Source organism: Podarcis bocagei (assembly GCF_964188305.1).
Source record: "Podarcis bocagei genome assembly, chromosome: 10".
Classification (NCBI taxonomy): Eukaryota; Metazoa; Chordata; class Lepidosauria; order Squamata; family Lacertidae; genus Podarcis; species Podarcis bocagei.
In genome coordinates, this window is record NC_138135.1 from 35,538,687 (window position 1) to 35,566,003 (window position 27,317).

Genomic DNA, 27,317 nt, shown 5'->3' on the forward strand with positions numbered 1-27,317 from the left:
ATTTTGGCTCCTTGCAAGTGAGAACAGAACAGCACCTTCTCCCACACAGTAGAAAATCTATTTGACCTTGGGTTGATTTTTTTCCTTAACTGTCATGAAGTTGGGGATTAAAAATACCACTACCTAAACAAACCTTTGGAAGAAAAAAAACTTTCGATCTTGCCTCTGGACTAAATCACAAGATTGCTTGGTATCTTTAGAGTGGAACTTTGATAGGAGACTCTTTTCTTCATAGAGCACATGACTGGGATATTGTCTCAGAAAATGCCAATCCATGTGCTATTTGGACAACTGAAAATGCTGGGTGTCTCACAATATAACAGCACAAAAGAGGTTTGTATACACAAAGATACTATAGAAAGTAATGCTTTTTCTTTTCATCTTTAGTGAGTTATGGATTTGGATAATCAAAGAATGGTCCAATGGTCTTAAAACTTGAAAGGTTTCAAATCCCTATTTAATTTGGTAGAACAATAATTGTTTTCTGGTGTGGTGTGTAAAATTTAGAAATGATCTCAATTTGTTACAAAATGGACTTTAAAAAGAAATGAAACTCCAACCCCAACATACAGTATTACAGAGAAGCATGGCTACCTGCAATTTTTGTTTTTCTCATAAAATACAAGTTTAGCTTTCCAGAAAGTTATCCCACTCTACAATTGTAAAAAGTTGAATTTCCATGCTCTCCAGCCAATGGGTAACACTACCTGGATCTGGCTTTACTGGCTCTTTCTCACTTCACCACCAAAAATTAATCTCCAGTTTTGCTAACATGTCAGATGTTTGGTATCCAACAGCCAGCTAACCTAATTAATAATAGTCTAATAGAAAGAAATAAGCCCCATTGAGTCCAATGGAAATTACTCAGTGCAGCTTACTTCCAAGTTACAAACCACACACTTTGGCACTTTTCATCATACTGTTCAGCATCTTTCCCCCACCCCGAATTTTTTTGGGTGGGATATTTTATCACATTTTGTAAACTACCCCGGTCTGGAAACATTGCAGAAAGATAGCATCTGAGTCTTTCATATATTCATTCGTGTGTGTGCGTGTGTTGTGCTTGCCTTACAGAGTATCTAGCCTGAAAAATAGCTTTGGAGAACTTGAATACCCATATTTTTACCACTCTTTTAACAACACCTCAATAAGATCTAATTCCGTATAATGTGATCCCGAACAGAGACTCTTAAGCACGCCTTAGTAGGGTTTGGAAGGGTGGTTCGTAACCCACTTTTAAAACACTTTTATCCACCCCGATTAGCAACTACCACAGGGAAGCGAAAGCGCACGCGGGGCGAATCCCTTCGCGTTCAGTAACTTTAGGGAAACCACAGACCGTGCGTTTCATTCACAGAGAAACGCCTTCTTCCCAGCTGCGCCTGACTGGCCTTCAGCCTCCCTGCACAACTAATAATAATATATACAAAGAAATGAAAAAGGCGAAAAAGCCCGGGGCGGGAGAGGAGGTGGATGGCGACGTTCCCGGTTTTCTAATCCCACCCCGCCAAGCCTGCTAGGGCGGGCCTGTTGTGGCTACCCCGGGGCAGCGGCGGGGCTGGCAGAGGGCGGGCCATGCCCTGACTGAGGACGGCAAAGTTAGCCAAGTCGCGGGGCCGCCTCCGTCTGAGACACAACACGCACACGCACATACACCAGGCGCAACTCGGCATGGCCCGGCTCGGCGGCGGCGGCGCCTCTTTCCCGCCCCCTTCCTCCTCCTCCTCCTCCAGCCGGTGGTGGTCCTGCTCTTGGGGGGTTTTCCTTCTCTGGGCCGTGGCAGAAACTCGAGCAGGTGAGAAAGACCACAGACGCGTGTCTGGAAAGTCCCCGGGAACAGCCTGTTCAGGCTCGGTACTAGGATACGTTTAGGGGAAACCCGGTTCCAAGGGAGGAGGGAGGGAGGGAGGAGCAGCCGGACACCTTTCTGGAATAGGCTGTCTCTTGTTTTCACCCCCCGCTGCCCCTTGCTGAAAGAGATGCAACATTTTTAAAAAATGCTCACGGAGACGCCGCTCGTTCGGAGCTAAAACGGCGCCGAGCGCTGATAGGTCGAGGCTGCCCAGGTTCTAACATTTCAAAAGCAAAGGGACTTCTCCTGGAGGAGTTGGGGGTGCATGGCATCTCTGTGGGGCTGCAGGGTCTCCAAACTCATGCAGCTGTTTTGTTCCTCAAGAAAGACCCCATGTCTTGTCATAAGAGGATGTGTGTGTTTTTGTGTGTGTGATTTGATGAATCCCAAAATGAGACATCTCCTCCAACCACCACCACCATCAATGGTAATTTTACTCTATACTACAAAAAGGCGTTTTTCCTTGTAGTTGTAACTTAATCTTCGTACCTTAGCCGCTGTCAGGCCACATGGATCGAAAAGTGGCATCCAACAGTAAAAAGAAATGCAGGCATAAGCTGCAGTTAAGCAAAGCTGCCTGCATAGCTTGCATAAAGTCTTCCATCCCTCAACTGCTCGTTCTGCTAGTCGGAGAACAAATTGTACACAACACTTAAGGGATGTGAGACACCATCAGGGCACTCTGTTTTCTGAATTATGAAAAAGCCTCAAGAGTCCACATCAAAGCTTGGAAATATTAGCGTTGTAGGAGCTATTGCCTTGTAGATGAAGTTGTGTTTCCTGTACTTTTAAAAGAAGCCTTGCAAAATAGAAGAAATGCCACTGAATCCAATATTAGCATACTGTACTGTGTTAATGTAAAGTATTTTTATAGCACATCGTCATCATAACTATCACATGGCATTAACAATGGTGCTTGTAATCTTGGAATATATTATTAAACTGTGCATGAATCAGTTGAAGCTATGATTTAACGATGTTGCACAGTCTTCAGCTTTAATGAGAGCTGAAATAGATGTGACAGCAGCCACATATATACCTCACTTGTGGTCCACCATGCAAATTGGTCCATCTGTGGAGAATCAGGACACCAGCAGATAATATGTACTGCTGGTGTATTAATTCTATGGGTGAATGGGCAAGCTGGCATAGTGAGTTCGATTATACATTCAAGTTGCTGCAACTCTTGCACAATTTCTGCCTCAACATATTCCCCCCCCCTTGTCTCTGTTGTTTTAAATCTTTATTTAACATTGCCCAAACAACTTGGGCACACCTTTAGAGCTGCTGTCTTCAAAAAATAATCTAATATACAATATTATGGCATATCAACATATTTCCATTGGCCATATTATTCTTATGTCTCACTTTGTATTTCCTTTGAAAGGCATGCTAACCCTTTGGACGCAGGTGCATGTCAACTCAAAAAGCCTGGCTTTCTTAACTTTCTGACAGTAAGAGCTGTTTGACAGTAGAACAGACCTTTGGGGATCCCTTCCAACTCTTTGATTCTAGTGCTTCAGCAGAGACATAGACTATGTACACACTATAACTTTAAAGCATATTTGAAGCACATTAGTTGCCTCAAATAATTTCTGGAGCTACAGTTTAAGGGTTGCTGGGAGCTGTAATTCCGTGAGGGGTAAACTACTGTGCCCAGAATTCTTTGAGGGGGAAAAAGTGCTTAGAAGGGTGTACATTACTGCAGTGGGACTAGAACATGGCAAAGAAGTCATACAGTAGTCTTGAAAAAGTTGAGCTTTCACAGCACCTCAGAAAAAGGAAAGTTCAGCAACTGGATGCTTCAGGGAAGCCCACAAGTAGGATAGGAAACCTTTTTCCATTTGTTCACCAGTTACTCCTCTTTAAGGGACGCAGGTGGCGCTGTAGGCTAAACCACAGAGCCTAGGGCTTGCCAATCAGAAGGTCAGTGGTTTGAATGCCCGCGAGGGGGTGAGCTCCCATTGCTCGGTCCCTGCTCCTGCCAACTTAGCAGTTCGAAAGCACGTCAAAGTGCAAGTAGATAAATAGGCTTGGAAGCTGTTTGCTGTCTCCTTTGGCCAGTAAAGCAAGATGAGCGCCGCAACCCCAGAGTCATCCGCGACTGGACCGAAAGGTCAGGGGTCCCTTTACCCCTCTTTAGCGGATCTAATTGCAATCATAACCCCGATGAGCCAATATAAATAAAGCTACAGCATGCTTTGAAGCCAGAACTTGGCAAACTCAATGTTGTACAAATGTAGGTAAATGGATAGTTAGCTGAGCTACTTAAATGCTCAGTGAAATATCTGATTTGGCACCACCAGTCATTTCTGCCTGTACATCCAATTTCCGAAAGGGTACAAAAAATTTGTTTAATGTGTACAAATAATGTAATAATAACAGAAAGGAACTATGCATTTCTGAAGATGACAAATGTTAAGCTTGTCCTTTAACTTCAGGGTGTTGTTTTTGTGGCAGAAAGTGAAACGGGTAACTCTGATCAAGTTCTGCAATTGTGGCTACTCAGCAATTCAGAAATGGTTTCCTCTAAAAGGAGATAGGGGAAGAGAAACCATTTAGTTCCTTTGCTGTCATAAGTTTTAAAAGCAAAGAGATTTTGGGAAGAATGATTTCTGATCATGTTTTTGAAATCAAAGTTGACATTTTAAAAAATACAACTGACCAAAAAGGAAGATTTTAAAAGGTGGTGTTTTTTTAAAAAAATAAATAAATATAAATAGTTCCCCCTTCCCATTTGTTAGTGCTTATTTGAAGCACTTGTATATTTATCTGGATAGAGTTAAGATTACCACAATAAGCTGAAAATAAGTGTCAAAGTAGTTCTACCATCCTGAACATAGTTCTTTCTTTAGTTTATCACACTTTAACATATGTATAGATGGAAAACCTGCAAATGGAACATTGTGACTTGTCTGGTATGCATGTTGTTATCTCCTTAGGTCTCATTTGTTGTCCATTCCCTTTGAGTCTAAGGGTGATGTTTGCAATTTTTCTTGTTTTTCCATTTTTGTGTACGCTTTGTGTCTTTGCATAACTTTGCACATCTAGATGAATATCTAGAGGGTGGAAAATACATGTAGAATATGCTTAGCTGTGCAATTCTTGCCAGAAAAAGTGTCCATGCCCTTGCAAGAAGAACTAGAGGGAGGATAGAAATTGAACCACATTAAATTTATGCTAAGTCTAGATATGCAGCTATTTCTCTGGCAGGGATCCATGCCTTTAAAAATCTAAAAAGTGCAGCTTTCTCCATCAGTATGTCTTCATAGGAAGAAAAGCTGTACCATTTGGATTTCTGCCTGCAGGTGTTAAAAGCACAGAAACCCTGCTTTAAAAAAAAGATGTAGCAGATCTATCTATAAAGCAGTGTACCTTAACAAACAAACAAACAAAAAAACAAGCCTGCATTGATGTGCACTGTTCTGTGGCCTGTTGTTTGGTGGTTTTATTTTAGGCTTTTAATGTAAATGTTATTTGTTTTTAATTGTGATATTTTTGTAACCTACCCTGAAGCACAGTCCTTCAGAAATCCTGGCACATCCACGCTGAGGTCTGCCCAACATGGGCAGCTGAGCAGACAAATCACCTCAGCTCTGCCTCCCTTTTATACTTTGCATGCTGATTGCAGCATCTGGGCTTGACGAGGCAGGTGACCCTCACCTGCTCCAAGCCTCCTCCAGTTGAGGAATCACATACAGTGGTACCTTGGTTTACGAACTTAATCCGTTCCGGAAGTCTATTCTTAAACCAAGGCGTGCTTTCCCATAGCAGCGGGGGACTCAGTTTACAAATGGAACACACTCAACAGGTAGCGGAACATGTTCTGCTTCGAAGGCAAAGTTCACAAACCAAAACACCTACTTCCGGGTTTGCAGTGTTCTTAATCCAACTCGTTCATAAACTAAGCCGTTCTTAAACCAAGGTACCACTGTACTTCTTCCCAGAACTAGTGAGCCCCACCTGGCCAGGTAGGGAGCTGGGCTGTGGGCCCTTGTCTGCCTCAGCCTCCTGGTGGCACTCCTCTTACTGTTCCCTACGCCTCAGAGCCTGCCATATTTATGGAGACAGGAATCTCTGATGCGTCCTAACGCTCTGGTTCCTGTGCACTGACTCCCATCCCCTTGTCATCCTCTGTCACCCCGTGAGTGCTTCCTACACCAAACTCTCCTTCCCCATCCCCAGCTTGCCCTGGCGTATCCCAGTCCTGGCTACACCCTTTGCTGGGATCTTCTTCCTCTTCCCCACTGTCCTACCCGTTCATGGCAGCAACTTGAATTTAGTCCGGTATTCCTTCCTTCCTTCCAACCTGAAAATATATTTCTTAAGAGAAACTCATTAACACATGTTGATTAAAATTATGTTGCCCTGCCAGTTAAAATTGCCTCAGAGGCTGAACCTGAGCTGGCTTCTGTAGCTGGCCCTCTCTTGTCTGTGAATAGGCATTCACTTCGCAAACAGAAGTGCCAGAGAAAATAGATGAAAAAATACAAATGGACTGTTAATATAGCTTTGCCACCATTAAACCTATCCAGCGATTCACTGTGGTGTCAGCGAAGCAAGATGGCAAATGTTTTAATTATTAATACTTGGTTGGAAAATAGACCTCTCACACCTGATAGAAATTATAAGTTATTATCCCACATAGTAATTTTGGTTTTGAGGATCAGAAAATAAAATAAAAGAGAATGCTTGCTGTTCTTAGGTTGCCCAAAAGAAGCAACATCATATGTATTTTTGAAATGGAAGGCAACGTGAATTGCTCAGCCAAACAGTTCTGCCTTCACAGGAAATGTTGAGAAAGTTTACTGTAGTTAAGTTGAAGTACCGTAACTATAAAAGTTAATCAACAAACACCAGCCATATGTAAACTGTGTAAAGGTTCAGCTTTGCCAGACAGAAACATCAGGTAACCTTGAGGTGCAGTTATAAAGCTGGCAACAAAATGACCCTCTGAATTTAGTAATAACAACAATAAGTTCATTACCATTACATCTACAAGCAGAACTGAGGGTTGGGAATTTATATTGGCTAGTCTAGTTTTATCTGGATGCATTTTCTTCTGTTATTTTCATTTTTCTCTTATTGATAACTTTTCAATCTATTTTTAAAATAAAGGTGGGGTTTTTTTTAGAAGATCTTCTCAAAAATGCATGTTACCATAAAAAAACTTTCAAGTCAAAGCTGAGTGTTTGTTTTTGTGTGTCTGAGGCCTTATTAGTCGTCCCATATCTAATTGCCTTAGTTTGTTGTGCCAGTTGGGTTGTTTTTTTTTTTAAGTTCCAAAGGTTAAGAGGCTTTTTAGTAATACAGTACGGTAAAAAGCCAACAACAATGAGAAAACACCCCATGGTATTTGTGGTTAAGCAGGTGTTGGTTTACCTCATTTTCTTGCCTCCTTTTCCTCTAAGACTTTGCTGTCACAGTCATCTTAACATTTCATGTTTTCTTCTTTCTTTCTTTCCTCACCTTCATTTATAACTGCTCAAATCTTGCCTGGTGATAGCCTGGAGGCAAGAACACATCAGGTTATGCTTACAAGCAATTATAAGCAGACTGAGAGTGTGTGTGAGTTTTACACACAAGCCTTTGACTGGGACATTGTTGTGGTAGATGTAAAAGGAAAAGCGTTTCTCTTCAACCAGGCATTTGGCTGGCTGACATTCTATGGCTTTTAAAATGTGTTGTGAGGGGGTTATTGGTTTGTTTTTCTATTACCATGTATTTTGTATTTTTATGTTGTGAATTGCCCAGGAATCTTCTGATGCAGGGCAGTTCCTGATATGAATCTTTATTCTCCACTAGTTACTGAATTAGATCTTCACTCACCCCTACTTCCCTGGCATGGGGGACCCTGCCATTTTGGGGTTCGCCTCAAGTTCAAAAATGTATTGGGCCAGCCCTGGTATCAATTCAAATAAGTTTATCACTTTGGTTTACATCAGATTGTATCCTGCAACATAGCAGCTAAAGTCTGGATATATTCCTAGTTAAATGGGCCAGATCTGGTTAACACTACAATTCATTATTAGAAATAGCTGTTGAAGGTTAGCAAAGCCTTCTGTGGGCGTCCGTGAACAAGCAAGGCTCATATGGAACTTATTTCCAAGTATAGTTGTTTGTTTGTTTGTGTGTGTTTATGTATGGGTTTTTAAATAGTAGCATATTTCACAATGTTTAAGATAAAAGCTCTCAAGTGGTTTTGTCACGTAAAATGTGCTTCCTGGTGTGTGAAGGTATGAAACTGAAATGCTGTAACAAAGAGCATACTAATGAGAAAATTAGGTACAAGAATACTGTGGAGATTGGAAAATGCAGATGTTGAGAACAGAGAAAGTAAGTTACCTTATTTCAATCAGATAGGAACATTTTCATAGTGGTAAAAGAAACTAGCTTTTTATTTGCTATGTCAAAGTGTTCAGGCAAAATGGTTTCTTGTAGCTATCAGTGTGACAGATTAGGCCTACCTTGAAGCAGCATAAAATTACATAATCATCCAGAAATAGTTCAAAGAGAATAATTCAAAACCTGAATTTGTGTGTAGAGAGTAAGTGCATGGTGCCTATACATCCTCTGGTCTTAACATTTATTGTTCAACATTTTTATGTGAGTGTTTATCTCTGATTGGCACAAAAACATCTTTTTCATTTCCTTTTGAAGTCTCCAAGGCTGAGCCATGGATGATGCCTTTTGGTGGAAATACTTCAAAATCTGAGCTTTAACATCCTTTAAAGTGGTTTTGTTTTTGTAAAGATCATGCATTTTATACATTTTTGTGCTACAAATAGGCCAGAGACTAAGGAGAGCATTTGTTGGGGGGGGGGGTGCAGTTGGAAGTGGGAAGTATGAAAGTCCAATTTAGTGATCGGAAAGCTCTTTGCAATTCTTAGGATTGAAGCTACTGTTCCTTTTGGGTTTTGTTTTTTTTAGGGGAGCTAATTATTCTTAATGTTGATATATTCCGCACCTGGAAAATAATGGCCATGTTACAACAAACGTAAAAAAAAAAAAAAAATCTGTTCTCTAGCTCTAATAAACTAATGGAATTATCATAAGCCTGTCAGAAGAACCATTTATAATAATATGGGTTTTTATTATTGACAATCTGTTTTAGGTACCCAACCAGACACACAACGGTTCTTAATGCACTAATTTGACTAGGAAGGAAATCTCTCCCACTCACATTTACTAATAGTCCCATGGGTGATATACAGCAAAATCATACCCAGACTATTGAAATAAATGGATTTGAGTAATTGAAGTTAATTTATTTAAGTAGCTCTACTCTGACTGTAGGGCTTGCTGATTGGAAGGTCGGCGGTTCGAATCCCTGTGATGGGGTGAGCTCCCGTTGCTTGGTCCCAGCTTCTGCCAACCTGGCAGTTCAAAAGCACGTCAAATTGCAAGTAGATAAATAGGGACTGCTCCGGTGGGAAGGTAAACTGTGTTTCCGTGCACTTCTCTGGTTTCGCCAGAAGCTGCTTAGTCATTCTGGCCACATGACCCGGAAAAACTGTCTGTGGACAAACGTAGGCTCCCTCAGCCAGTAAAGCGAGATGAGTGCCGCAGGTTTGTGACTGGACTTAACTGTCAGGGGTCCTTTACCTTTACCTTACTCTGAGTGTAATTTAGAAACCACCCATGGAATAACAGAAACATTGCCACCCGACCCCACCCCCACTCACTCCACCTCTTTCCCGCTTTTCTTCCTAAAGTAACACTAATGTCTCAACAAATGAAACTGATCTGTAGAAAATGTAACTTGAAAAAAGAGACATTGCACATACTTTAGTAAACCAATAAATCTTTAATAAAAATATGTTTTGTTTTTTTTAAAAAAGGAACCACCCGTGGATCTATATTTTCCTATTGAAATGAGTTATCCAGTACTTTACGGGACTGCCATTTGCAGTATGGTATTCTATTTTTCCAATTTTCTCTTTGAATTATTTACAGATACTCACTATGCCACCGTATATTGGCAGAAAACTGAGAAGACCTTCCAGGTTAAGGATGTATTGGATAAGAATGGTGATGCTTATGGCTATTATAATGACACTGTACAGTCTACAGGATGGGGGGTTCTTGAGATCAAAGCGGGCTATGGTAACCAGCCCATAAGCAATGAAGACCTCATGTACGCTGCAGGTTACTTGGAGGGCTATCTCACTGCTTCGTAAGTACCTCTGAAAACTAAATGGAGTCATCTGGTGGGGGCATTACAAGTATACATGTTAGAAGAGAAGAGCCAATTGAGCTCATTGTATATTTATTGTTACAGATTTATATTCCTTTTAATCATAAAACATGTATTCAGTGAACAAACATGAAACCATGTAAAGCAATATACATTTGAATCATCTGTAATAATATATAATAAATAATAAATAGCTGAGTCACACATCAGGGAACACGAATAGTAAGTTTTAGTCAATATGGAAAATTTAATATTGAAGATGCTTGCTTAACATTAGCTGGAAGGGAATTCTAGGTATATGGGGGATGTAATTGTTCATTGAGAGAGAGCTACATTGTTCTATAATAGCATTCAGGTTCCTGAAATCTGTCTGTGATCAGCTATAAGTAAAATACACATTATCCACAATTTATTTCTGAATGTGGTTTATGGCATCATATGTATTATTAAACATGGCTGGACAAAGCATCTTAATGTTCACTTGGCCTTAAAGTAATGGGTGGAATGGATGGGACAGAAATGATCTGTATTGACATGGTGTGACTTCAGAGGCATCCAAACTTATTAGATGAAATGTGGTATCTTATTCAAAACTTGGGATAAACTGGATATTTGGTTAGTGTTCTGGGCCCATCTTGCCAAAGCTAATTTGGGACTTCATATCAACATTCCTTACTGTCATATCATGCTCAGCATTCATTATGAATGTATCACAATGTGTGACGTATGACTTGAGATACATGCTGGACATTTGGCCTAGAAGCAGATGGTCTATTGTTTTGTTGTTGTTGTTGTTTTTTAATGCATTTTCATAGTTTGAGCTATAATTTGAGGGATGAGGAATGCCTTTTGAGCTGGGCTGTTCTAGCTCCTGCTGGGTTTCATCAGCGGGTTGGGACAAGTTCCAACGAGCTGGGTGTTGCATGGCTAATGGTACTTTTCTCTTCCTGGAGCGCTTCCAGTTGTGTGCTATAACGCTATACTGAGTGGTGTGTCATTATGCTCTACTGGATGTGTGGGAGGTGGGGAGAACATGCCAACCTAGATATTATGCTTGTTTCTTCAGAAGTATGAACCAGTGAGAGAGGTTATAGTTGCCTCACTATGCCAATATCTTTGCTCGCCCATCTCTTCTTCTAGAAGTTGTTGGCCAAAGCTAAAGTCCTGCTTGCTACAAGAAGTGGGTAGGTGTGGTGCAAGGACCGTGGACTAGCTGAGCAAGAGGTCAGGAGGCATGGAGTGTTCCAGACCTTTTATTTGCAAATTTAACAAAACTTTTTTTTAAAAAAAGCAATAAAATAAAATTAACAGCCATCACTTCACAATGTGAATTCAGTAACCATCAGCACATACTTCTTGGGTTAAACATGTCAGTTAATATAAGTTCTCCAAATGTCCATATAGGTATCCACACAAAACTGAGGTCTATATGAAAATAAGTTCAAATGTAGCCAGAGCCATGAGGTCCAAGACCATTGTCATGGACAGTGGATATTTATATTTATAACATTTCCCTCCTCTTTTTTCCCCCCAGACACATGTGTGACCATCTTGCAAACCTGTATACACAGCTGATTAAGAATGTCCTCATTGAGAGAAAAGTTAAAGATTTTATGCGGTATGTTATAAAAATAAAATGCTCTTTTCACAAATAGGAACAAAAGTTGCCTAGAAGTTCCAGTCACCCTGGTGATATTTTCTTGTTTTTGCTGAACAAGTTGATTCAGGAAAATATTGTGCCACAATAAATTTCTTAAGTCTTTAAGGTTGCGCAACATTAATGGATTTTTGTTTGAAATAAGACAGTCCTCTAGAAGCATCCTGGGAGATGTTGCAAGAGTTGACAGTGTACGGTGTCTATAGAGATGCAAGTGAACGCCCTGTACCACCCTGGTTCTTGGGCAAGTAAATTTCCCTGAGAGTATATAATATACAAACTGTTCCCATATAAAATTATAAGTGAAACAAGTTGAAAGGTGACCTGATTTAGTTATCTCTGAACAAAATAACATTTATTAACACAACCTGAGTTTTGTCAGCAGGCTACAATGTTTGTTTACTTGATAAAAGTGTGATCTGAGCTAAGCATGTTTACTCAGGAGCAAGTGCCAATGGATCCCAGTTGGACTTAAGGCTATCTGGCCTGTGAAAAAACACTCTAAAGTCACATTTTCCTCTCTACAGGAAACAAGATAAGTGGACCAGACAACAAATTAAAAAAAACAAGAATGACCCCTTCTGGAGGCATGCCGGGTACATCATTGCCCAGTTGGATGGGCTGTACATGGGAACAGTGGAGTGGGCTAAGCGACAGCAAAAAACAGTAAGGCTCATCACTTGAAGGGGAAAGAGAGTTTACACCACACACAAAAACTGAAAGGATGTTTTTACTGCTTTCTTCTTTCTTTACAGCAAAGAATCATATTTACCGCAGCTATCAAATAGGTGCACAGTATCAGAGTTCAATATTAATTCCAGAAACTCTTGTTTGCAACTCTAGGCTTTTAGGTAACTTGGGTGGGGTGATGAAGGTCTGTCTGCACATGCTCTACCACACACACAGAATGGGAAGTGACACTGCATGCAGCTGCTGTCATTGTAGCCATAATTGTTGTGTAGGCCGGCAGCCCTCTGGGATATCAATGAGGCGGCAGCATTGAGAATTAGCAAGTTGAGAACTGACTGGAGACAAATAGCTTTCACCTTTATTGCCAAGCTCAGCCATTTTATTTCACACTGGGAGAGTAGAGACACGAATAACTAACTGACCTTTCCGTCTTTGTCTAAGCACTGCAAGGAAACATGGAGCCCAGGGTTTATGAAGGCAGGATCAGCAGCATTTAAAATAAATAGCACTTATCCCCTGATGGTTTTGCTTCCAGCTTTCTCTGAAAGTAAGCTGCAGAAACAAAGAAGAAATGAAAAAGGTTGAGAATTGTTTCACAACCAGATCTGTGATCCTATTAAGCACCTTGGAAGTAAAAATACAGTTGAAATACATTGACCTTGCTTCTGGATAAAATACATTTTGAACATGTGTGTATTATACTAGAAGTTAACACAAATATGTTGTAACCTTCACATACCGCATTGGCCTGAATATAAGCCTTCCCCCCCCCCCCAAATTCTGACTGTGAAAAGTTAAAGTGCTGCTTAAATTTGTGAGCTTACGAAAATGGGCTTTTACGATATCACTGCTGAAACAGACATACCGTAAAATGGAACGGGTGTGAGTGCCTAAACGGGTGTGAGTGTTCTAAATGATTTCTCACAAATGGTGAGATTGCAGCTGTGTATAAGGGAGGATTCATTTTGGGGATAAGGGCTGTGGTGCAGAAATGAACAGTCCTCAAATATTCTCAAAACTTAGGAGCGTTGCTCCATTATTGTTTATCTGTCTCCGTGTGCACACATGTAATACCAAATGTATTAATTATCATGACTACCGCCCTTTGCATAATGTCCTGGGAGTAAGCTGCATTGAACTCAGTGGTGCTTAATTCTGACTGCATAGGTTCACTTTGTAAAACGCACTGATCTTTAACAAAAGAACTTTAACCTGCTGAAATGCAACAGTTGGCTTTTAATTAGACATGCAAACAATCTTGCAAAGAAGTGTTCCCTTTGAAAGTTCTAGCATGAAGTAGGGACACCATCAGAGTAAAAGAAAAACATATCTCACCTCTGCAGGATTTTTGTCCTCATTCTCTGACTTTGGTCACATCAGATGAAGTGCATGTTTCACAAAATTTGCATGAAGGTAATTTTGATGTCAAACATAGTATTTTACAAGAAACTACAGGATAGAACTGCAGCATGGATAACATTATGTGTACAGATTAAAAAACTGTGAGTGCACAGGAGCCAGAGTACAGTATACAATAATGTATACACAGGATTCATCCCATTCTCTCCCTCATTTAGTCACTTAGAAAATTAACTTAACCCTGTGTGTACCAAAATTAGGAGCAGTTTTTCATATGATACCAGCTGTAGCAATATTTGGCCAGAGCCACACGCTGTTGTGCACAACCTTCCCCCCAGAGTTTTTGTTTGTGTTGCACTGATCGAGTCAGTAGTAGTGATGTACATGTCTTTTCTGTGCCTTACTTGTCAATATGGTACTTAAAAGCACTACAGTTCTTAAAGTGGGTCATTCATTCTCCCTCTTCAGCATCTGAGGCACAGCAATCTGAAAAGATTAAATTATACACAGCACAGAGCAAAATGGGACCCAGGAAGAGAGCATAAAATCAAATCTGTTACAACAGCTGGTCTGTCTTTGCATATTCTGGATGGCTATGATAGAAGTAGTATATAAACTGTCTTCTACCTGTTCTGAGCTCCATTAGAAGCATCTGGCAGAATTCCATGAGCTGCTTTTGAATCCATTCTCTTTACCTTCTTACAAAATAAGCTCTGGGCAATAATCACCTATATTTGTTTTTCAAGGATCCATATGCCTATATAAACAAAAGTCTATTTCATCTGTCTCTTTGTTAGGTCAGTTGTTACTGCAGCATCCCATGCTTGCCAGATCCAATAACTCTTTAACTTCTGACATGCAAAACATTCCTTAGTCAAGCAACTTGGTTGGTTAGAGCAGGTGCTGATAATGCCAAGGTTGCAGATTCAATCCCCGTATGGGACAGCTGCATATTCCTGCCTTGCATGGGGTTGGACTAGATGTTCCTCAGGGTCCCACCCTACTTCACAGTTCTATTATTCTGTCTGTTTAAATACCTCACATAACTTTGAGCACCACCTTTCCAATACACTGTCAAGCATCCTTTGCTCTGTCATTAGTCTAGATCTTAGGACCAAAGCATAACTCTTTGCTGAAGGAATTTATTTATAGTCACATTTTCCAAAGAAATGAGGGGTTTAAATATTGAATATATTTAGAGAACTATGTATACATAACATACAGTTGCTTTCCTTAATTTCATAATTTCAGTGTTTAAAGTCGCTGTCTAAACCACTTCTTGCAAATATCTTGGCAAATAGTATATTTTGGTACTAGCTGCATCTAAACTCTTATATTCAAACTCCACATAATTCTCTACCCTTCTTAATCTTAAAGAAGGCTAGGAAAACAATCTTATTCCCTGCTATATTCTGAAGAAGCATACTGAGAGGATAATTTTTTTTGAAAAACTTTATTGCTACACAGTACTTTTGATTAGGAAACCAACTTCTACCATGTCATGATAATTCTGGAAGAATTATTAGCAAAGAGTTTGGATTTCCTGTTTCTCAAGGCAAAACTAATTCTAAAAATGATATTGAGAAGAAACATACTGACTTGCTGTACAATCTCTTCTGTTCTAGCTGTTTCATAATATTACATGCTCAGCTTGTATTATTCCACAGTACTAGGAAATCTGCTGTTTTCACAGCTACCAGCTACAGTTTCCTCTGCTGACATGGTTTCCTTGAGCTCCTAATCCCCAGCCCATCAACCATGCTGAAGGAGGGAGGCTTGCCCTGGCTCTGTCATTCACTAATTGTGCATTTTTTGAGGGAAGAACCACCTTCCCTCTGTCTCCTCCACCAGTCCTACCTAGTAACAGGAAGAACTGCAGAGGGAAGTTTTGTCCTACCACATCTTTCTGCATAGGAACAAAGGAAACTGCCTTGTGGCAAGTCAAATCATTGGTTCTTCTAGCTTAGTATTGTCAACACTTGACTTTCTGGGGTGCTATGCAGGAGTCCTTCTTGGCCCAACTTGGAGATGCCAGGGATTAAATCTGGGACTCCTTGCATGTAAAGCATGTGTTCTACCCCCTCAGCTACATTCTCAGTATAAAGAGAATGGGATACAAAATCGCCATTATTGGACAGCCACCTCTTCTGAGGGAACCAGAACCGTGTTCACCATCTACATGGCAGCCATATTGTTAATCGAGTTCCTCAATGAACCCCTTTTCAAAATTGGCATTGCAGTGGCTTTTTTTCAGCTCTTGAATAAAGTGGCCAACATTGGTGATGTTGCATATCCGTTTGCAGAAAAACGGCAGTTTCACATCTGATCTCTTCAAGAAATTTCAGGCCTGTACTATATCCAGGCCTGGTAATTTGTTAATTTTTGATTTGTGCACTAGAACTAAAATTTCATTACTTGTCACTTGACTTAGTTCTTCAGACTCCCTCCTTGGATAAAAAAGTCATTCAGGCATAGACAGCTATTACTGTGTTGGGTACCACTGTCATGGGAAACTTGAGTCTAAAATTACAAATATCTCATCTCTCTTTACTTCCAGCCTCTCACTCCCTTCCAAGTCTATTTCCTGAATGCAGTTGGAGATCTGCTTGACCTCATTCCTGCCCTATTCTCAGGTTCAGCAATGACTAATTTAATGACAGGAGACTCTACACAGTACCTATGGGATATGGGCCATTGCTCTGCTCTGATTAAGGTGAGACCAACAACATTCCTGTTTCTATGTTTAGGCCTAAAAGAAAAGATGTAACCAACTGCACCCCAAAATGGAATTTATACTTTGGACCCCATTTTTCATAGCCTCATGCATACATAGCATTGATAATTAAATCTCATACTGTTGGTTTTACAATACTTTTTTAAAAAATTAATTGTCGTTGTCTGTTCTCTCTAAAATAGCCCCACTTTATTCTGGGAGAAAGTTTCAGAAGTGTCCCAGTCAAAACTGTAATCAAGATATTGGATATGCAATAGTTTGAAAGAAAAGTCAAGTCCTAAGAATTCCCTGTCTCAATCAGACCAATATTTGCATAAAATGCATATTTTACTAAAACTGATGTTCACAGAAATGGCAAATACCAAACTAAAATATATTATTGGAGAGAGAATTTTGGATTTATAAATTATTCATATACACCTTGGAAATATACAACAGGTATTCTGATATGGAATCTAAGCAGATGTGCAACATAAGAATTCAAATATAAGTAAATGGAAGGGTTAAGATGCACCCTACTGACAGTGTTTTGACAGGCAATCGAAAATGTTGAACAAAAATGTTACAAGGAATATCCGATTCAGGGATATGGATGCGATTTCCTTTTAAAAGAAGAAAAATAAAATTAGTCTGTCTTTAAGCTGCCACAAGACTCTGTCATTTTGACTGCATGAGACTAACATGGCTACTACTTCTCTTGGCTAGGTCCTCCCTGGATATGAAAATATATTATTTGCTCATTCTAGCTGGTTCACATATGCGGCTACTTTGAGAATCTATAAGCATTGGGACTTTAAAGTTGATGATCCACAAACGAGCTCAGGCCGTGCTTCATTCAGCAGTTACCCAGGTAACTTAGATGTGTGGATGGAACTCTGTGTGAGTTTGTTACGTGTGAATGCAGGAGTCTTGCCTGTATGCTGTAGAATCTCATAGTTTGCTGCCCTGTAGGAACTTGAATTCAAAGGCAGATAGGGCAACAAAGACTTTATTATCCAAATAAACCTGCAGATTAATACGTAGCAAGATTTGCTGAATGGTTAGACAAATTGGATATGGATTTGGGCTAGTAAGGAGGTTGTGCTTCTTCAGTGGACTAAATCCAAAACTTTATTGCTTAGCCAAAGGTCATCACTCATAAAACAGCACAATAAAAATGGGAAGACCATTCAAAATTTGATTAATACAAACTAATAGCATGACCACCAGCTGACGTAATCTCCCTCACCCTCACTGAACCTGTACCATTGAGTTTGCCCTAAGGAGACTCACATCCCTGTGTGTGTGATCTTGGCACCAGCCCAGTGATACTGGATATCACGAGCCTGCTTTTCAAGTCTGCCACACAAGCTTCAACCACAAACCATTACAAACCACCCAAGTGCCTAGTAGTGTTTTTGTAGTGTTGCACCTACTGAGAACACCGCATCCTTCAGTCAAAATATTTCAAGATGCCTCTAGCTGGCCCTGAATTAATTCCAGTTAGTGTGCGTAGGAAAAGGTAGATGGAATAACTTTCCTTCTTAAAGCTATGCCCCAAACTTTTAACAGCATGTTTTTAACTGGCTTTTTTTACCTGCTGTTGTCATTTTGGTGCCTGGCAGATAATTTATTTTTAATTTTTAACTGCAGTTGTAATCCTGTCAACTGCTTTATGCTGCTTTTATAATTTTGTAGTTTTTAGTTTATGTTTTTAAAATATATTTGTACTGTAATCTTTTTATAAACCACCCTGGGAATATGGTTGAAAGGCAGTATAAAAGGTAGTATTAATAAACAAATACTTTGCATCCTATGTTTGTGCAAGCAGAAGGCAGCTTGAAAGGTCAGTACTTCCTTTCCTGCCTCCAAGGGTGGTTGGAAGCCTTTTCAAAAGTGTGGGCAACAGTGTGCTAGGAACCTGCAGAGCACAGCGTGGGGAACCGCTGGTATAAAATTCCTCAGCTCGGTTAGCAATCACATGGGACGGGGGCAAAACAGCACCTCTCCAAACTTTGTGAGGGAGAAACTTTGTGAGTGCAAGATTTTGCATGTGCTGAGTATAAGGGTTTGATTGTTAAGTCTGCCTGCTTTTAACAACAGTGCAATATTGTACATGCATGATTGGGTGCAAGAGAAGAAACATGGGTATAGGAAGAGAGACGTTAAGAAAAGGAAGAGGTCCAGAGAGGTGGCATGTGTGTGGCATGGGATCCCTGTGTGAATGTGCCACTGGTCTTATTATTTTATTTATTTATTGCATCTATACCCCACCTTCCCTTCCAAGGAGCTCGAGGTGGCATACATGGTTCTTCCCTCCTCAATTAATCTGCACAACAGCCCTGTGAGGTAGGCTAGGCTGAGAGGCAATGATGAGCCCAAGGTTGTCCAGTGAGTTTCGTGGCTGAGTGGGAGTTCTAATCCTGGTTTCCCAGGTCTGACACTCTTAACCATTACACAACACTTGGCACTTGTAGAAGATTTCTGTTCCCTTGCTGTGGTGAGAATGGATGAATGCTGCGGTATACATTTATATGCACAAAATTTAAAACAACTTGCCTGGAAATACTTTGTGCAGTGCTTGTAGTGGTCATGCTGTAGCCTTCCCACATGCTGCTGCCTTTCTACCTGTGCAACATCCCACAATGGAGCATGCTTTTATTTTATTTTTTATCGCAATAGGGAGTGTATTTTATTTATTATATTTCATGCTTGTACCATTTTCAGCACAGTCACTCCTGTTTCTGATTATGTCTCGCCCTTTGGGGGGACTCCTTGAAACACTAACATCACCTCTCATTAATAAGGCTGTGGTGAATGAGGCTGCAGGGCCCCAGTGTTCTCTACAAGGTTTGCTGAGTAGCTACATGGCTTGGATCCAGAAGATGCAATCAGAAACACTTTTGTTTGCATTGATAGAATTATGGGGCTCATTCAAGGATCCTTGAGAGTGAGCGATAGGGAGACTGGCTTACAGATGAAGTAGATAAACCGTGTCAAGAGGCAATTTCAATTACATCAAATTCTCATAAGCCCATGCAAATAGAGAAACACAATGCTGACTAGGCAGAACTTCAGAGAGCCGCCGGTGCTTGTAGTTTTCATTTTCAAGTACTTTTCCTTGGGGATGCTGATTTCCCCCTGCTATTTTCCAGGGCACATACCTGTTACAGAATCACAACCTACAAAATTAGTTCTAAGGGCTGTGTACATGTCTCTGTGTGATACCTTTTAGAAACCTATGTGGAACCAGTGAATGTGAACACCTAGGAAATTGTCATGTCAGCTGTTTGGCCATCTGTAGTTTTTAGATGTCTCTGTAAGAGAGTTATAAGCTCATGTCACATAAGCAGCCCATTGTGAAGCTCATAATGGAACTGAATTGTGACTTTGATGTTGTTCATTTAACTTAAACAAAACATTTATTTCATCTTTCTTTAATACTGTATTTTATAAAATATTATTCGGTCCTCCATGGACTACAGAGGTTTCATCCAATGTCAGGGGATTCTCTGGTAAATGGCTGGGTGGTTATGGTGTAAGTCAGTCTGGTCAATTTTATTTTATATAGCCAAAGGCCTTTACAATGGACAGCAGAGAATAAAAGGAAAACTTTCTTCTAAAATCATACAATGTAGCCTGTAGGAGTTTACAACATAAAAAAGAAATTGACTACATTAAAATTTTAAATTGGAATGCATTCACATAGCTGGAACGGAGCTTCTTGGCTGCCAGTGCAAATTTGGCTCCCTGGTGTGTAAATATATAGATGTTTATCTGCTAGGAATTCAACTGTCACTTCCTGTGTGGATCGACCTGGAAGCTAATTAAGAATTGGCAGTATAGTTTCCTCTGGGCATTGTGTACAGGGGGCAAATCAGAAGATAGTGTGTGATGTCCTCTACCTGATTGCATCCATATATACATTTCAATCCATATGGGGAATTATTTTCTAAATATGTTGAGGGCATCTGTTGGAATCTTAGTTCTTCAAAGGCCCTGTGTAGCTGTGGGAAGGTCAGAGTCTCAAGGTGATGGGGCCTTAATTGATTGGTCATAATTTAGGAGGATTTCTGGGCTCCTAATCACTTAAAAATAGGAGCAACAAAATGACTAAATTAGACTGCAGAAATGAAGACAGGTGGGCAAGCCAGGGATGGATTTTTGTGTGGAAGGTCTGTGAGCTCTCTTAATCCCTGTGTTCAGCTGTTCAGAGGCATTGGTTGCTTTCATTCTTAGCTCCAGATGGCGGATCTTGGAGTTCCACTAAAATATGAAATAGATCCTGCAGAACTGACACCTCCCCTCCCCTGTTATACATCTGTGGACTGCGCTCAAGAAAGGTGGCTTATAAATTAAATTTACAAAAATCATCCCAGTCAGCGGACTGCTTTGCTAAGCCTCATAACAGTGTGTTATTATGTCCATTGATTGACAAGAAGATATTGTAAACTGACTGCCTAGTATTTGACCATAGTCCATTATTGCCAAATATTCCATGAAGTCAGGAATGTCTGACTGTATAGGTGGCAGTTCCCCATTTAAAATTGTTTATAAGGGTGTCCTTTCCTAGCAAGGTTGGGGTGAGGACTGCTTGTCCCCTGGCCTTGCAGCAGTCAGAGACAATCCAGGAGCCCAGCGAAATTTGTTGGAGAAGCCTCAGAATAAACATTGTGAAGCATTCATTTATGAATAACAAACCATCTCCCTTTATTTCGTATTCAGGTTTTTTGGTATCCCTAGATGACTTTTACATACTTGGCAATGGCTTGATCATGTTGCAGACAACAAACAGCGTATACAACCATTCTCTTCTCAAGCAAGTGGTACCTGAGAGTCTCTTTGCATGGCAGAGAGTCCGCATTGCTAACATGATGGCCCATTGCGGAAAGTCCTGGGCACAAGCCTTCGAAAGGGAAAATTCTGGTTGGTATATTTGAAGTGAATCTCTTTGTGTACAATTCTCTCAATCCTCTTGTCCCCAAAGTTAAAAGTTTAACTGTCTCCTCACTGACTTTAGGTACTTATAACAACCAGTACATGATACTGAATACAAACAGGGTCAAACTGCAAGAGAGTCTTGGTGAAGGAACCCTTTATGTCGTTGAACAGATCCCTAAACTTGTGGAATATTCTGATCAGACAAGTATTCTCCGTAAAGGTAAAAGCTTCAAAAGGAGTTCTGGAGTTTGGGTTTGGGTTTGTTTTTTTTAAAAAAAAGTCTCTGCTGAAAGTTATCACTTTTGCTTAACTAGGGTGAATTAGAAAATAGTCTAGGAGAAATTTGTAACACACCAGTAATTCCAGATTTGTATTTGTGCAAAAAGGGGTGTGTGTGTAGTAATGTAATGTTTGCAAGTGACTCTAGCACGCAGCAGCGTAAATGATAATAGATGCTCAAAAGACTTCCACTGTTTTTGGGTAAATGCTGAGATTCTTTGGTATGTCAGCCTCTCCAAGTGAAATTTGCTTTTACAACTGTTACATTCCTTCCAATGCAAGTTCTGTCCCACTCATTTATTTCCTTGTGAGTGATAGCAAGCTCTAGAAAGAGGGTTGTTTTTCTTGCAGTTCAGCTTTCAAATTCAAAACTTTGGGAACTTTCAAGCAGTGTCCAAAACCTCTTCTCCAATGCTCCTTACCCTTTCGTGTCTGCTTTTACAGGATACTGGCCTTCTTACAACGTCCCTTTTCATGAAAATATCTACAATCTGAGCGGATATACAGAGTATGTTGAAAAATACGGCCTAGACTTCTCTTATGAGATGGCTCCCAGAGCAAAAATCTTCCGACGGGACCAAGGAAAAGTGACTGACATGGAGACCATGAAACACATAATGAGATACAACAGTATGACATTTTTAATTATCCTTTAACATATGGCCAGGGAACCTTTTTTCTGCCTAGGATGACATTTCCTCTGGTGTAATTATTGAGGTCCAAATGCCAGCAGCAGGGCAGGGCAGAAGCTGATGATGGATGGGGCCATCCCAAATTTTTATCTCTCTTTCTGCCATACTTGCTGTCTATCCTTGCCACCCATTTCTTTCCTCTTCCTTGCCATCCAGGGAGGGATCACTCTTGTCAGAGGTGTGATATGATCACTTGCAGAGGGCTTCTCAATCTAGGCTGATGGCACAGGTTGTCCACCCCTATTTTACAGACATTTCCCCTCCCATCTCCACAACATGAAAAGGCTCATTGCAAGGAATTAGCACTGCCATCATCTGTGTGCTTGCTAGCCTTTTCAGGCAACTCAGAAGAAATCATAAGAGTTTTCCCTTGCTGTTTTGGTTTCTGAACCGAACTGGGACAAGGAAAGAAAGTTGTTGAACTTTAACTACCTGGACACAGTTTTCAAAACCCATTGAGATTTTGAGGTGGGAGCCCAAATCTAACAACATATTAGTCCTCCCCCTAAAAAAAAAGAACTTTTCAGATCTTTGGGTTTAGTCCCTTACATTTCTGTTTATTCAGCATCCATCGTGATTTGCTTGCAGAAAGTTAATGCAGAGGTTAGATTATACCTAGAATCATAGAATAGAATCATAGAATCATAGAGTTGGAATAGACCACAAGGGCCATCGAGTCCAACCCCCTGCCAAGCAGGAAACACCATCAGAGCACTCCTGACATATGGTTGTCAAGCCTCTGCTATTGAGACCTATTGAGTCTGATTTGTTTGAGGGTGTTTACATGTCTTCTCATTAAACACTTTTTCATTCCACAGTTTTCAAAGCATTTCTATGTCACTTTCCAAAACTTTAAAAAGCCTGTGGTGTTGTTGTTTTTAAGCAGATTTTTTGCTAGGGTGATAAAGTGCTTTTCGTCCACTTTAAATGTGCAGACTGGAAGTTTTGGTATGCAATCAAATCACATTCCCACAAAATACTGAGTCTGGAGAGCTTCATTAACGTGTGACCCCGAAATTTTGGATCCCCTCCAAACTGATGCCAAGTCTGGCAGTCCCCCCAGTGTTGTCAAAATACCTCCCAGTGTGAATGAGACTCAAGTTGAACTGCGGTTAAAATCCTGTCTGTAAATACCTAACTCTGTGAGCAGTCGGCCATTTGCATTCTGCACTGTAACCCCTGAGGCATTTGACATCTAGCACAGAATGGCTGAAGCATTTGTTTTCAATGCAAGGGTATGAGTCACCATTGCCTTTGCTCTCCCTTTAGCCCTGTGATCAGCCCAGGCTTGGCCATGAACCTCACAGAGTGATCTTGAGCCTCTCTCCCTCTCTCTCTCTTCTCTTTCTCTTTCTCACCTACCTTATAGAAGTGCTGTGAGAATAAAAGCCGGAGAGGGCCTAAACTCTTTGAGGTCAGGCCAGGTAGGAGGATGCGAATGTAAATTAACAAATACAGTGGTACCTCGGGTTACAGAAGCTCCATGTTACAGACGCTTCAGGTTACAGACTCCACTAACCCAGAAATAGTACATCGGGTTAAGAACTTTGCTTCAGGATGAGAACAGAAATTGCGCAGCGGGGGCAGGGGGAGGCCCCATTATCTAAAGTGGTACCTCAGGTTAAGAACAGTTTCAGGTTAAGAATGGACCTCCAGAATGAATTAAGTTCTTAACCCAAGGTACCACTGTACAGAGAAATGAGGTGGGTCCTCATGGCTATGAACACTTACTTAAATCCTCATTCTCTGGTTCCTTTGTTTTCTAGACTACACAAAAGATCCCTATACAAGGCACAATCCCTGTAATACCATTTGCTGCAGAGGAGACCTGAACCCTGAGTCTCCAATGCCAGCTGGCTGCTATGACTCCAAGGTAAAGACTCCCAGAAGAACTGGCCTGTTCTAGATGCTTGTGGGGAGGGTGGATTCATTCATTCATCCATTCATTCATTCTCTCTCACACACATACACACACTTCCTCCTCTGTTATGTCATTATATGCAGCCCAAAGGTAAGGACAGTGACAGATTTATACGTGGGCTGGGCGGCTGCAGGCCAGGGCCTCATAATGTAGGAGCGCCTCAACCTCTTGCCAAAAAAAGTTAGAAAACAGATACCTTGGCTCAGTTGCTTGGTAACATTCAACCTGTGACATATGAGTCTATGACTCTGTAACAGTTACACAAGTGCATATTTACTGTTTAGTAAAGTTTGTGGAGGCTTTAAAGCTTCTCATAGAGTTATATGATAAATAAGTAGTGCTCTACTTTCACTGAGTAGTAGAGAAAGAAGAAAATGAGGTTTTGTTTCTCATGATCAGATTCTATTAAGTTTTGGTCTCCCAAGGTCTCCTAGCCCAGGGCTGGAGTTGCTTTAATCCGGCCCTGGGTAAGAATGCAGCCTGCCCTTTCTTGCGGAAGGCACATTCACGGTATTTTAAAAACTGCTCTTTTTGTGCAGAACTCTTCATGCACAAAATAGTTACCGGTATATTAAAAAATAAGATTTGCCCTTCTTTTCATTGTAAGCCGCCTTGAGACTTTGGAAAGGAGACAAATAAATTGAGTGCAATGGAAGCTGAGCAAAATGGAGAAGGAAAGAGGTTAGATAAGTTTTGGACCATCAGTGTGCTGGTGTTGTGTGTGTGTGAGAGAGAGTAGCTCTGTGACTTTTGGGGTGTGTGATGATACTGCCCCCTTTCCTTTTACAATGAAGTATTCTCCTATGATCCTTCACAGGTATCAGACCTCTCTATGGCTACGAACTTTGCAGCCTATGCCATTAGTGGACCAACTGTGGAAGAGGACCTGCCTGTGTTCAGCTGGACGCGTTTCAACAAAACAAAGCACCAGGGCTTGCCAGATTCATATAACTTTGATTTTGTCATTATGAAGCCAGTGCTGTGAAATAAGCATCAGAAGCTTTAACATCTAGGGAGGGGGAAATAAGTTTTTTAAAAAATAATTTACGCTTTTACTGCCATACCAAATAAACCGGCCTGTGCCCACCTGGGATTCTGCCTCATGGTTTCCAAACTAGCATTTAGTGAGATGGATGTAGGCCAAGGATGTCGTGCAATGACATCACCTGCCTGCAACAAAATGAAAGTGCAGCAGAAAATGGGATGCAGACTACTCCAAATCAAGTAACTTCGCTGCATTTGCAGCTGTTTACTTATCTCTACAGTAGGGAAGATAGTTGCTATCTTGCGGGAAAGGCTTTCAGTTCTTGATATTACACATAACAGGTTCAAGTTCAGATTAGACTGGCCTGATCTGGTTCCCAGAATAGGTTTTACATGCCTGATTACTGTAGGACCCAGATGAAAGATTCAGGAGTTGCCCTGCTGTTAGGCAGAATGAGGTTGCCACCTCAAGCAGCAGATGCTGGGGAGCAGGAGAGCAGCAGTGACGTATAGGAGAATATTGTTGTCTTGCCACGTGCCCAAACTAATAAGGCTCTGTTTACAAAACCTTAATTTAATCCAAGTTGCAAATTTCAGCTTTTCTTAATGCAGAACTTTGTATGAGTGTTTTGGGGCATTTAAAGCTACTGACCAAGGAAATGGCTGCAAGAATAATGCTCCTTCTCTTTCAGTGGAATATAAATCAAGCCTGTTTTCTGTATCTTCAACATAGTCATGCAACAAGCAAGAAAAGTTATGTTGCAGCTGTCGAGAAAACATTGGGCATACACGGAACACACTGGACCTATTTGCTTCTCCACACCCCTAATACAGAGACAGCTGTGCGAGGAGAGGAATACCACCCACAGGTCAGCTTTCAGGACGCTGGATTTTGGCAACTTGTCCAGAGCATGACAATCACAAAGCTTCCCAGCCAATTTCACCCCTTTACGCAACCTAGCTTGAAAAAGGAGCTCGCTACACAGTTGCTCTGAAAGCAAGCGTCTGATAGGCACAGGGAGGTTGCTTGAATCTACCCTATGTTTTCTACACAGTTATGTACTTTCAGCTGTGCTGGGCTCCTGGCTTTGTATAGCATCTCTGAAAAGCTACACTTGGTTCCATGCCAGAACAATACTTACGGAGAAGCGGTAAAATATGGTTTCTGGTGTAATTAGAAGACTCCTTTGGGTACACAGCTGGATGTACCTGCCTCTCGCCTCTCTGATTTCGCTTTGTGTTCTTGACTATAGTGATCACTCCTCAACACAGAACAGGAATTATCTTTTTGACATTTGGCAGCGTAAATTGCACAGACGCGTTGTGACTGAGCACCTGCGGCTCTTGCGGAACGATTTTATTTCAACTAAGCCAAAGGAGAGAATATCTTCACACAAATTTCAAACATTTGAAACATTCAAACAGTCCTTCCTTCCAGTGAAGTTCCAGGTCTTCAAAATCCCCTGCAGGTTGGAACCTGAACAAAAAGACCAGCAAGCACCAGGTAGGACAGCAGAGTTTTCATGCTCTGCTTTGATTGGCTCTTGCATTCTCTATAGAAGCCACTAGGTGGCAGCAGAATCTCATGTGTGCTACAGTCTGAAGATATCCAAGCAAATTTATGGCAGTCCTAACACAAATCTCAAGACCTTTAGTCCTCCCGTGATATATAAACTAATAAATTAGTTTTAATTCAGTAAATTTGAATATTTTTCCTCTATTCAGATGGAAAAACAAAGTCTCTTTATTCCTTAAAACGGGTCTGGACTTTTTATTACTGTATTTTTCGCCGTATAAGACGCACTTTCCTCCCTCCAAAAATGAAGGGGAAATGTGTGTGCGTCCTATGGGGAGAATGCAGGCTTTTGCTGAAGCCTGGAAAGTGAGGGGGGTCACTCTCCAGGCTTCAGGAAGCTATCTGCTAGCCGTGGGAGACCCAGCTCTCCCACGGCTAGCGGAGAGCTTGCCGGCACCCAGAAGCTTGGGGCGCGCTGAGCTCAGCACGCCCCAAGCTTTGGGCTTAGTGCAGCGC

The 27,317-nt window shown here is 40.9% G+C and overlaps 1 protein-coding gene across 3 annotated transcripts; it reads left to right on the forward strand.

Annotated features, from left to right (window-relative positions):
- The first annotated feature begins 1,462 nt into the window (after window positions 1-1,462).
- PLBD1 (phospholipase B domain containing 1) lies at window positions 1,463-25,394 on the forward strand. 3 transcript variants are annotated; one of them, XM_081209539.1, is made up of 11 exons: window positions 1,463-1,795; window positions 9,809-10,028; window positions 11,584-11,667; window positions 12,234-12,372; window positions 16,313-16,468; window positions 17,195-17,339; window positions 21,194-21,394; window positions 21,489-21,629; window positions 22,133-22,318; window positions 24,147-24,253; window positions 25,119-25,394. In XM_081209539.1, the coding sequence occupies exons 1-11, from the start codon at window positions 1,672-1,674 to the stop codon at window positions 25,284-25,286; spliced, it is 1,671 nt and encodes a 556-aa protein (XP_081065665.1). In that variant the 5' UTR covers window positions 1,463-1,671; the 3' UTR covers window positions 25,287-25,394. The 3 variants fall into 3 exon arrangements, with proteins under 3 accessions (XP_081065665.1, XP_081065667.1, XP_081065666.1); XM_081209541.1 differs by lacking the exon at window positions 1,463-1,795 and adding an exon at window positions 2,124-2,279; XM_081209540.1 differs by lacking the exon at window positions 1,463-1,795 and adding an exon at window positions 8,110-8,188.
- Window positions 25,395-27,317: the final 1,923 nt, after the last annotated feature.